Here is a 12,304-nt window from a genome sequence, read left to right as displayed (position 1 = left end):
TGACATTTTTCTCCTATTTTAGCACTTCAAAATCCAGAGGTGGTAGCTCTTCGGGGTGGACTAAGTACCATCTTGAAAAATGTGATTGATTGTCAATTAAGCCGAATAAATGAGGCTCTCATAACTACAGTTTTGCACCTCCTTAATCATCCAAAGACTCGACAATATGTGCGAGCAGATGTTGAATTAGAGGTAGTAATTTCATTTTCTTTTCCATTCTTAAATGTTATTAAATTATATTTATTTTGAAATCCTGAAGCGTGGGTGACTTGTCACATGCAAGATGCAGTACCATTTCAAAATAGGAAAAAAATGGAAGTGGACCACAGTTGCTGGTATAACTTATTGTACAGTAACTGAGGGCTTCACTTTGAGAATAAGCTTGACTCAAACCTGTAATCGGTTGTTCCAGCTTCTAGGAAAAGAGCTGTTTGCTCTGTATATGAGAGAAATTAATAAATTTTTGGATTTACTTTACCACTTCAAAATATGTGCTAGTGCACATTAGTACATGAGCCTTCTGGTTTGCTTCTCTGGACAAGGAGAGGAATATATCTAGCTGTACAAGAATAAATTGATAAATCAGATGCTGATTTGTATCATGAATGTTAATAGAATTGAGCATCGTTGAGTTTTGAAATGAGAATTAGGCAGATACTTCGTGCTCATGGATATAGCTGTTTATTCTGTCTTGACTAATGTGTCCTTTTTGTGAACACAGTGTAGAATTTACTGCAACTCTCACTAGTAACTGAAAGCTGTCTCTGACAAGTGGGGATACAGTGCCATTTAGGCTAATAATTTCTTTCTTCCTGAAGGTGGGGAGGGGTAAAAGTTTGTTTTGGTTATTTTGCTACTAATTAGTGACATGAATAATTTAATTTACTGTTCACTTCAAATTTTATTCTGTACTCTACTATAAAAGTGTCAATTTTTAAGTGAAACACGTTATTTTAAAATCTTTAAATGGATAAATAAAAGCATAAATTGAAGACTTGAGGGGTGGGGGTGGGGAAGGAACAAAGTTCTTTAATTTGTCAAGAGGATACACTTATGTGTGTGTTTCTATCTGCTTAGCGAATTTTAGCTCCATACACAGACTTTCACTACAGGCACAATCCGGACACAGCAGAAGGACAGCTGAAGTAAGTACTAGTACTATTTCTTGTGTCACAGGTTGTGGTAAAGTTGCAGTATTATAACTGAACATTTTTTTCCATTGTAAGAGATTTAAATATACTATAGTTCACAAAAGTAAAAGAATAAAGATTTATGGTAGCCTAGGTAAAATTAAAAGTGTAAACTGTGTAGCTTGTTGAGTTACTTATAACTTAAACACTAAAAATTAAATGGGTTATAAATGTAGTTCTCTTTAAATTATCAAAGGCATGAATTAGAAATGGAGTTATAAACCTTGTTGTGTGAAGTAGAGAGTTTTGGTGTCAAGGAACATTGGACCCCTTTTGTGTCATTTCAGTAGTAGGCAAACCAGCCTTCAGGGTGACAGTCTAGTTAGTATAATACCCTCCTGGACTAACCTAACAACAAAAGGGAAGGGGCTAAACATAGTGCTAATGCTCAAGCATATAACCCTTGATGAAGGGACAAAAAGAGAAAAAAATTGCCTGTATATCAATGCTAGAAGCCTGAGAAATCAACAAAAGTTAAGTGCTCATTCATCAGAAGAAACTGGTATTACTGAAATCTGGTAGAAATCACATGAATAGAATGTTAAAATTTCTGCATACACTCAGTTTAGGAAGGATGGAGTTTGCAGAAATGCTCTTCTAAACCAGGTAATGGTATCTTTGATGTAAATTAATTGACAGCTCAGCAGCACAGGACCTGGAATGTTCTTAGATAATTTTCTGACCAATAAAGCAAAGAGAGGGGGATTAGTAGAGGTCTAGTGTAGACCATCATATCAGACTAGAAAACAGGAGAAACAGTTCCATAAGCTTCTGTCTATAATATATAGATAGAGGGAAAACTTCATTACCTTGTAGGTTTTCAGCCTGGAGGACATATGCTCAAGGTGTCATTCTGCCAGTAGTAAACCATTTTTGGAGTTTATGGCATCTCTGTGCACAACACTCTGAACTATGGGGTGTTTCCATGTCCCTGAAGCAAGGAGACAAAACAGTAGATTTGTCTGCATACAGAGGCTAGGCTCATACCATACTAAAGTTCTCCAGAGTTTTCTGCCTCCATTCCTGGGCAGAGAGCAATGTTGGACCAGGAGTGTAATAAGAACCTTATAGGTAAGATCTAATTTTCCCTTCTAAATTATAGATAATTTTCTAACCGAGTATTATACTCAACTTTGGGTAATTTAGTATTACATATCTTTTTTTGACATAAAACAGTTGATGGCTCAACTAAAAATTAGTGGTTGCCTATGTGCCAGTAATCACAATCTGAGTACATTCGTTAGGTTCAAACAGAATATAATCCCAAAATGTAACGTATTTGGCACTTTACAATGCCAATTTCCCAAAACTGAAAAATTACAGCAAAATTGATTAGAAGGAAAAAATTGAATTGGGAATTGTTTAATAATGTTCGCTAGATAATTAAAGCGGTACAAGTCTGTAATCAGTTAAGAAGGCTATTTAAGGTTTAAAAAAAAAACCTCTCAAAACATCCTGCCTAATAAGCGAAGTGAAAATAGTGACAAAATACAGTATATAAACATGGACAAAAGTTGACAGCAAGCACTATAAATTATGAAGTACAGACATCTGAAAAAGGAAGCTAAAGAGAATGAGAATTTAAAAATTTTATTAAATTCAGGAAAAGAATAAATTCTAGCAGTGACATAGGTTCATTTCTAGATGGAGAGGGTAGAATTGTAAGTTATGATACTGAAAAGGCAAAAGATTCAATAAATATTTCTGACTGTATTTGGAAAGAAGTTGGATGATGAATTCATATATTATTAGTAAAGGAATAGTTTGTATTGAGCAGTAAGTTGTTACATAGCACCAATTAAAGTAAAATATTGTTAAGTCTGCAAGACCATTTAACTTGCACCCTAGAGTTCTTGTTTTTAAAAAAAAATTGTTCAAGGAGTTCTCTGAACCACTGACGTTGGTTTTGTTTTTTTAAATAATTATTGGAAAACTGAGGAAGTTCAACAGGACTGAGGAAAAAAAACCTAATATCATGTTCATATTTCAAAATGTAAATTGGTTAACCAGGGCAACTATTGGCCTGTTAGCGTGACATTAATTCAGAGCAGAATAATGGAATGACTGATATGGGATGCAATCAGAAAAGAATTAAGAGATTTGAAGCATAACTAATGACAGTCAACATGGTTTTTTGGAAATACATCTTGTCAAACTTGATATTATTTTGTGGTCATATTACAGGTTTGGTTGATGGAAACTGACAATATGCTATTTATTTATAACATTTGAACCAGTACTGAACAATATTCTGATTACAAAATTAGTGCTATATATAATCAATATAACACATATTAAAGAAAATAAAAACTGGCTAATTTGCAGATCTCAAAGTAATTATTAATGGGGAATCATAATCAAATGTGAGTGTTTCTGGTGTGGTCCCACAAAGGCTGTGTTCTTGGCTCATTCCTATTCTGTGCCTCTATCAGCTGGAAGAAAATGTAAAATTGTTGGTAAAATGTGCATATGACACAGACTGGGTAAGTAAGGAGAACAGGTAATTTACACTAAATGATCCGGATTGCTTTGTAAAATGGGCTCATTAAAACAACATGCCTTTTAATATCTAATGCAGAGACCTACATCTAGGAACAAAATATAGTGGTCATGTTTATGTAAAAGATTGTGAATTGCATCCTAGAAAGCAGCGACTCTGAAAAGGACATCGATATCATGATAAGTAACTGAATATATGTTGTTAGTACAATGATGTGGCTAAGAAGGCTAATGAAATCCTTGGCTGTACAAACACAGAAATATCACATAGCAATATGGAACTGGCATCACTTTGTATACCACCTATGTGAGGCTGTTGTTGGAATCCTAAGTGCAGTTCTGGTGTCCATACTTAAGATGTTGAAAAAATTGGAAAGGGTTTAAAAAGAGCTACAAATCATTTGAAGTATGGAAAACTTACCTTACAGTAAAAGACAAGCTAAACAGATTGAGCTTATCAGAGAAGTTAGGGACAACTTCATCATGATCTAGAGATACTTGTATGGGCAGAGTATTACTGAGAGTAAAGGGGTCTTTAATATAATATAGGCAAATCAAGAGCCAGTGGCTTCATGTTGAAGCTGGACACATTCAAATTAGAAAAAAAGTGCAAATTTTTACCAGTGATTTTAATAATTGCTCATTGTATCATCTTACCAGGGTTGTCATAGAGTCTCCATTGCTTAATTTTTTAAATCAAAAGTGGATGGCTTTCTAATAGATCCTCTAGCTCAATCAGAAATTGTAGGCTTGATGTAGGGATTACTGTATAAAATTGTGATATGCATTATGGAGGTCAGACTATAGACCCCTTTTGGCCTTAAAAATCCATGGGTATGGTTGTGTGTTATACTACCAGAAAATTAGAGGGGGTACAGCCCATGGTAGATGGGATCTTAGTGGCTTTATGATTACTTTTTTGCCTTCCTGATTCTGGGCTGTTCTGGAGGTTGGAGTGGCCCTAGCATAATTTTTGGCAGTGCTGCCCAAAATATTCACAGTGATGTGCTCTGTCCCTACCCTGCACCCTCTGTGTTGGGCCTCCCAAGAGATTGTGTCTAAGGTTGCTGTGGCAACATTACGTAGTCTTTGTGTTTGGAGAATTCTGTCCCAGCTAGTGAAATGACTTCATGATCACTTTATGCTGCTACAGCTGTGTTCAGGGGTTGGCCTATGGGGGAGAATCCCTTTCTGTGAATTCTGTGAAGCCGCGTAGTTCTTTGTGTAGTTGACTGGGGAATATCTATAACATTTACTATTACAATAACTTCTCTTGGCTTGATGGTCAAAAATGCCAAGGTGCATCCTTCTGAAAATGTTATGTCAACTGAAGAAAAATCTGCTATCCAAATGCTTATAAAGTTATGTGACTTCTTTATAAAATTATTGTGGGATTTTATTTTGGTCTGTGATGGTAGTGGTCTAAATCAGAACTTACATCTTCTCAGAAATACATTTTTCAACAGAAGAGGCCTGAATGTTTTATCTTAGGGGTTGTTGCCTATCACAGTAGTTTAAAAGTTCATTGTTAACCATAGTAAAGAATGTGACAAATAACGATGACACCTCTGTATGAATCACTTGCTAAATATTTTTAAAACCTGATCTTTTATCCCCTCCACTATCTTTAAAATTGAAAAAATCTTGTTTATAATTGGCTTTTTCATTTTTAGATTAGAGAAGCATTCCATGGCTAGCAAGGTAACTCGCTAGGGAGATTGGGTTCTTTAATTTTACAAGAAAAAAAGTCATAAAATTAAAACTCTGATTCTGTAATCTTTATATTATAAATATGGAACCTGAATTTTTTACGTTGTGTCCCATTCCCCATCAAAAAGCCTCTAATAGTTAGTTGTACTCTTGTTTGAAGTGGCTGGTAAACAAAGTATTGCTCTAGGTTTAACAGTAACGTAATGGTAGTATATCTGTCTGGCATTTGTTGTTTTTATAACAGAGAGGACAGAGAAGCACGCTTCCTAGCTAGCAAAATGGGAATAGTGGCAGCATTTCGGTCATGGGCAGGTAAGTGGTTTGTTTTATTTCACCCCGCCCCTACCCCCTATTTGTGTGCAGAGAAGGGAGTTTAAAGAGTGAGAGAATGGCTCATTTAAATATAGAATCTGTTCCTATGAGTCTACTTTGTATTGTCTTCATCAGTACCTTGTCTGCAATGATATTAATGTGTTTTGATGTGTCAAATCAGATGAGGTTCCACTATGTGGCGTGCTCTGATTGTCATTCCTCACCAAGAGATGCAACTCTTGTTGCCAATTTGGGAATTCCATATCCAATATCTGTTTACTTTAGCTGTGTTTCCTGATATTTGATGGGTGAGGCTGATGATCACCGTAGTCTAAAGTTTTATCTACACTGGAGATCTGCCCTATTCACTAACCAGTGCAAATAACGCCACTGTTTGTCTGCCTGAAGAGTTTGCACCAGCGTAGCCTCACCAATGACTGGCCACTGATTGCTGTAATTGGGGCAAATCCCCAATGTAGACATCACCTAAGGTTTTTGAGGGATTTGCCCCAATTACAGCAATCAGTGGCCAGTCATTGGTGAGGCTATGCTGGTGCAAACTCGTCAGGCAGATGTCTGATTAGAAACATCTAACAAACCATTCCCTGGTTGCCTCTTATACAACCTCCCTCACCCACGCACTGGGAGCTAGCTTAAAAACCTGAAAGGCCCTTCAGAAGACTAAAGGAACAGTGGGCTTGTAATATGCCACTTCCCTTGACATTTTCTTTATTATTTGTCCCTTTTTCTGCCCCTTTGGTACTCCCCCCCCATAATTTTAGTTTTTAAGGTGTACTTATAAAGGATTTTTAAAAAGGGCTTGTGCCCTCTTTTGCTGCTTTCATACATAAAGGTGGCTTTAAATATTTTAAAACAAATAAAAAGCTAACTTTTTCCTACTTGTGTTTTTTACCTTTATAAATATCAGGAATGTAGAATTGGGAGGGCTCAGAAGTGCATATTGTGAGCTGTGGTATAAGGGTGTTTGGATAAAACCTTCCTTCTATCCAAAAAATTAGTCATTGAAATATTTACAGAAGTAAATACATTTAATTTTTAAAGTTTGTCTAAAAATCCCTTCCCTTCTCACTTTTCACTTTTAGCTTTCGTGATTTCACCATTTCAGTAGTTTTCCTAGTCATCTGTAGTTTTCCATTCTCAAATGGAAAATACCTTTTTAAAACAAATACATAAACTTTAGGCTTTTTTGTACATCAAAGAATTGAAAAAGGTCAGAAGCCCAAATTTTTGTTCATTGGAGATTGCATTTAAGACAGAGCATGCATGTTTTTTGGCAGTCATTGACTCGTCCTGTTGGGCTGTTCCATACCTAATTTCTCTGTTACTGTATTTTATAATACAGTGATAACTTAAGGGTGCTTCCACTTTCCAATATGATAAACATATCCTGGGATAGTGTATTCTTCTTCAAGTAGTGTCCACATAGGTGCTTCACTTCAAGTGCTTTGTGAGCCCTTGACTCGAGATTTTTCAATAGTAGTGTCCATTTGGCCTGCTCGTGTATAGCTATATGGGACTGCGCAGGTGAATCACCCTCAATTTCTTCTCAACCATCTCAGCCTGAGACTGAGGCCTAGCTTGTCTGCCTTGAGCATGCTTCAGCTAACTCTTTGTTTATAGTTTAGTAATAGGTGGTAGTTTGTTAGGTAGTTAGTAGATACATAATGAGAGGATTAACTTTATGCCGCTTTCTCCCTCTGGAGACCCTTACTCTTCTGGCAGGGCATGCCCAGCTCTCTAGGATTCAAAAGTTGCCTCTGTTGTCAGAAAGTTAGTGACAGCCCCTCTAAATGTGTTTGCTGCCTGATCATAGAATCATAGAATATCAGGGTTGAAAGGGACTTCAGGAGGTCATCTAGTCCAACCACCTGCTCAAAGCAGGACCAATCCCCAACTAAATCATCCCAGCCAGGGCTTTGTCAAGCCTGACCTTAAAAACCTCAAAGGAAGGAGATTCCACCACCTCCCTAGGTAACGCATTCCAGTGCTTCACCACCCTCCTAGTGACAAAGTTTTTCCTAATATTCAACCTAAACCTCCCCCACTGCAACTTGAGACCATTACCTGCCTCGGACAGTTACATATATCCCAGATGTGTAACTTCTGCCTGGCCCTTAAATCTAGAGCAAGGAAGAATCAGGAGACCAGGTTGAAGCTAATGATGCTGATTGAAGCGCTCCCTTTTATCTGCTTCAGAATCAGGTTAGGAGACCCTCCCTGAACATCTGTGTCTAGGCACCAATTGACTTTGGTGCAGATCTCCCCCTAAGAAATGGAAGAATCTTGAGATCCCAGTGATGATTCCCAGAAGCGGAGCTCTGGCTCTCATCATAAGGAGGCTGCTCCCAAAAACCTTGGTCCTCCTGCTGAGTCCATGGTATCGGAAGCTTCGACCTCTTGGTTCAGCGCCTTAGAGGTGAAAGACTCTTTCTCCAGTACTGGCAAGTCCCTGAGCTCTAAGGAAAAACAGTGCTCCGACAGAACCCCAGTAGCATCTACAAAGTACAAGGAGGGCAAGGACAAGCATTCATCCAGACTGGTACCATCAGGTACAACTCTGTCATTGATACCTCCCCAATTGGGACCCTCGGTACCATGCAAACTAAAGCATTAGACATGATCGATGCCTATTTTGTTACACTTTAAATCTGTGGTACTCCTCTGCTTCAATTGCCAAGCATGCTACCGCATCAGCACCAATCCTCCACTTGGTACCACAGGAATTTAGATACCCAAAAGACTTATCAGTGGCAGATGAACCAGAATTTCCACTGCTCATGGTTACTGAATGCTTCTCAATACTGAGACCCTGGTCTCTGGACTACTGTCGCTCTCTGGTACTGCCAGGCTCTCCATCCTTTTCTGCTGGTGCCCCCCGTCCATTGGAGGATATCAAGAAGGTGAGGGAGACCTATTCAGTCTCTTCCATGTCACTGCAGGGTTCTCATAGCTATCCATACAGAAATCAGTTCTTTGACACTCATAGGGAAGACCTTTGGTGCACAACACCAAAGGTGGTGGCACCAACCCTGAATGCCACCCCTTCTCCTATATGGGCCCCTGCAGTGGCCATACTGCGATGCCTGGGCTGCATACAGACAGCAATTTGCCTGGCCACCAGCTCCAAAGAATTGGGAGGCTAGAGATGCTCAGTCTTCTCCTCCTTAACTGGGACCCCAACTTAAGGAGACGTTTGAGGAAAAGGAGGCTAGAGCAGATAAAGAAGCCATCCATCAAACTCCTATCTCATCTTCTGCAGCTGATGTGATCATGCCTCCACCACCATCCGTGACCAATGATTTCTAGCAGGTTCAAGACCTTATAAAGGGGGTAGCTGATCTTCAAATGCCACTCGAGGAGATGAAGGATTAGCATCGCAAATCGCTTGATGTTTTACAATCAGCAACACCCACTGGAGGTATGTTACTCTTTAATAAGGCACTCCTGGACTCAGCAAAAACTGTTCGGCAACACCTGCAACTGTTCTACCAACTTGCAAATGGGTGGATACAAAAATACTATGTCCCCTCCAAGAACACTGAATTTTTGTTGTTCCACCCCTCACCTAATTCTCTGATGGTAGAAGCAGTGAATGAGTTCATTAAGCAAACACTGCTCCAAGTGTACCCCATATAACAAAGACCAAAAGTGCTTGGACCACTTTGGTTGGAAATTCTGTTCATCTGCCACACTACAATTTCAGGCTGCAAACTGTTAGCCGGTTGTGGTAAAATATAATTTCACAAAGTATAATAAATATGTGGCTTTCATTGATCATATTGCACAGGAACACACAATAATTTCAGGCTATTGTCACGGAGGGTCAATTAATAGCCAGGACATCTTTCCAACCATCCTTGGATGCCACACACACTGCTGCCAGGTCCATCTCTATGGTGGTAGTTATGTGCAGGGTGTCATGGCTCCAATTCTTGGGATCGTGAGAGTAGTTCAGAAAACTGTTGAGAACCTCCTCTTCAGTGGTCAAAAGTTCTCAGAAACCACAGATGACTCTCTTCACATGCTAAAGACTCCCGCGCCACATTAAAATCTCTGGCTATATATACTCCTGCAAATAAAAGATGATTTAGTAGTTCACAGACTTCCCAGAGATCTTGCTTTGCTCAGATCTCTGAGTTTCATAGATCCACTGAACTGCACAGAAAGAGACAGAAGTTCCAAAGAAAGAGGGGTGCTCTTCCTTTTTCAGCAAGTACCCAGTCACTATCAAAACCACATTTTTGGTGGCTCAGTCAAGTGTTTGAATCCTCTCATGCTTCTAGTTCAGCAGCTGCAATGCTTTGCCCACATACCCCCTTTTGGGGACTGCCTTTGCCATTTCCATCATGCCTGGAGGTGGATCTGTACAGCCAAGTAGGTCATAGAAATTAGAGCATTGGGCTATACCATCCAACTACCCTTCTTCCCCATCCTTATGCGTGGACCCTTCTCATGAGCTTTTACTGAGACAAGAAATAGACTCTCCCCTTTGATTTGATTTGACTCTCTCCTTTGATCTGATTTCAGCTCCTCACAAAGGAAAGGGGTTCTATTTGAGGTATTTCCTTGTGCCAAAGGAGGACAGAGGGTGGACACTGATTTTTGGATCTTAGACTACTAAATACATTCTTAGTCTCAAAAGTTCAGGATGATGACTGGCAGCTATAAATCACTTCACTAGACGCAGATTGGTTTTCGGACCTCAACCTACAAGATCTCTATTTCCATGTAGTGATACACCCCTCTTACAGAAAATACCTATGCTTAAATACAGGCCAGGAACATTTACAGTACCAAGTACTTCCCTTCAGCCTCCCCTCAGCGCCAAGGGTGTTCTCAAGGCTCCTAGTGACGGCGATCACTTACCTTCTTCGTGAGGTGATTTTAGGCTTCCCGTACTGTGACAACTTGTTCAAGGGCTGATTTTACAAAGCAGTATGATCATCCACTCAGAAAAATTCTTTTTTCGAAGAATTAGGTCTTTAGCTCAGTGTAAGAAAATCTACATTTACCCCCAGAATTGAGAGGGAGTGTCTGGGATAAGATAGCAATGCACTTGTGTCCATAATAACTAACTTGTAGAAAGGAGAAGAGAAATTAGAGAAACAAGTACAAAAATAAAGTTGGACAACCTCATTTTGTTTTGCCTTGTATTGCTTTTCCTTCATTTAAAATTAATTTACAGCTAAAGCTCAGTCTTATTGCTTGAAAACAAATCTAAATTTCTGTGTACAGGAGGCAGAGCAATCTATTACATTTTAATTTAATAATTACACAATTATCAGAGTCAGAATACAAGGAGCTGCATAGGGACCATAATTATTGAGAAATAACTAGTGAATATGCAAAGCACACATGGCCTGTTGCTGGGGATTGCATAACTAGAGGAAAAACTGTAGTTATGATTTAGTAACTGCATAATCCTATGAGACAATTGTTTAGTTATTTTTATTAGTATTTCAAGCAGTGTTTTTTAAAACATTTGTTGTTTTGATTGAGACACTAATTATATATTTTGTGTGTTCTAGGTATTATCAATTTATGCAAACCTGGCAACTCTGGGATCCAGTCTCTTATTGGGGTACTTTGTATACCAAATATGGAAATACGGGTAGGCAATAAATAAGATAATTACAGAGGGAATAGTATTCTAAAACTGTGTGCATTTGTGTGTGTTTCTTGTTTATTTTTAACCCTTAATTTTAACATTAATGGTAGGAAGATTCGTCGAGTGGTTAGGTTGCTTGCTTAGAACGTAAAAGAGCTGGATTCAAATCCTCGACAGATTTCCTGTGTGATCTTGGATAGATCAGTTATCCTCTCTGTATCTCAATTCCCCTTCTGTAAAATGAAGATAATAGCAGTGCTCTGCTTCACAAGGGTGTTGTGGGGATAATTACATGAAAGATCATGTGGCAGTCGTATACTACAGTAAACAGGCTCTTGTAAAGAGCCTTGGAAGGATTGGATTTTATTTGTAAATGTTGGTAAACAGATTTTTTACTGTACACACATATATATACACACACCCACACCCACACACACACCATCCAAAAATATTACATCACTGTTAAAATTTACAGATACGCAAAGTAAGAAAAATGCTGCTTGAAAACGTATTAGAGTTTGATTAAAGGATAGTTACTTTGCATATTTTGACGTGATGTTGACAATGTGTGTTTTAAGGATTAAAAAGCTTTAACTTTTTGAATCTGTGTTTGTTGTTAATAATTCAGACCTCCCATGATTTCCAACAACTGTGAAAATTAAAGTTTATCAAAGAAAATCTTAAAACCCATAAATTTGTGCAATGGTGAAAATTTAAATCAGTAAAGATCTAAAACAAGCTTAAAATCAGTTGAAATTATAAAATATAAAAATTGAATTCTGCTAAGTTTTCTTTAAAATACTTAAGATATATAGATACAGTAACTAGAAGAGTACATAAGTTTTATTTGCATGTTATCTGATTGTTATTCCTATGTATATCAAAACTCCATTATATGGACTTACACTGTGATTAATTGGAGCTGAAAAGAACTTTCTTTCTGAGATTGAGGCAATTTTTGTCG

General features: G+C 38.1%; 1 protein-coding gene across 7 annotated transcripts in view; it reads left to right on the top strand.

Annotated features, from left to right (window-relative positions):
- RICTOR (RPTOR independent companion of MTOR complex 2) overlaps positions 1 to 12,304 on the top strand; it is a 189,001-nt gene that overhangs the window by 102,093 nt on the left and 74,604 nt on the right. For all 7 annotated transcript variants that reach the window (XR_012158870.1, XM_073343822.1, XM_073343824.1 and 4 more), the window contains 4 exons: positions 23 to 192; positions 1,078 to 1,145; positions 5,644 to 5,711; positions 11,261 to 11,343. Coding sequence is in view for 6 of the 7 variants with exons in the window: in XM_073343822.1 (XP_073199923.1) it covers positions 23 to 192; positions 1,078 to 1,145; positions 5,644 to 5,711; positions 11,261 to 11,343 (389 nt within the window). In the remaining variant the exon portion in view is untranslated. The remainder of the gene's footprint in view (positions 1 to 22; positions 193 to 1,077; positions 1,146 to 5,643; positions 5,712 to 11,260; positions 11,344 to 12,304) is intronic.

The sequence above is a fragment of the Lepidochelys kempii genome, chromosome 5, assembly GCF_965140285.1.
Source record: "Lepidochelys kempii isolate rLepKem1 chromosome 5, rLepKem1.hap1, whole genome shotgun sequence".
NCBI lineage: Eukaryota > Metazoa > Chordata > Testudines > Cheloniidae > Lepidochelys > Lepidochelys kempii.
Note: the sequence above shows the minus strand (reverse complement) of the source record. Positions and strands in the feature narration are given on the sequence as shown.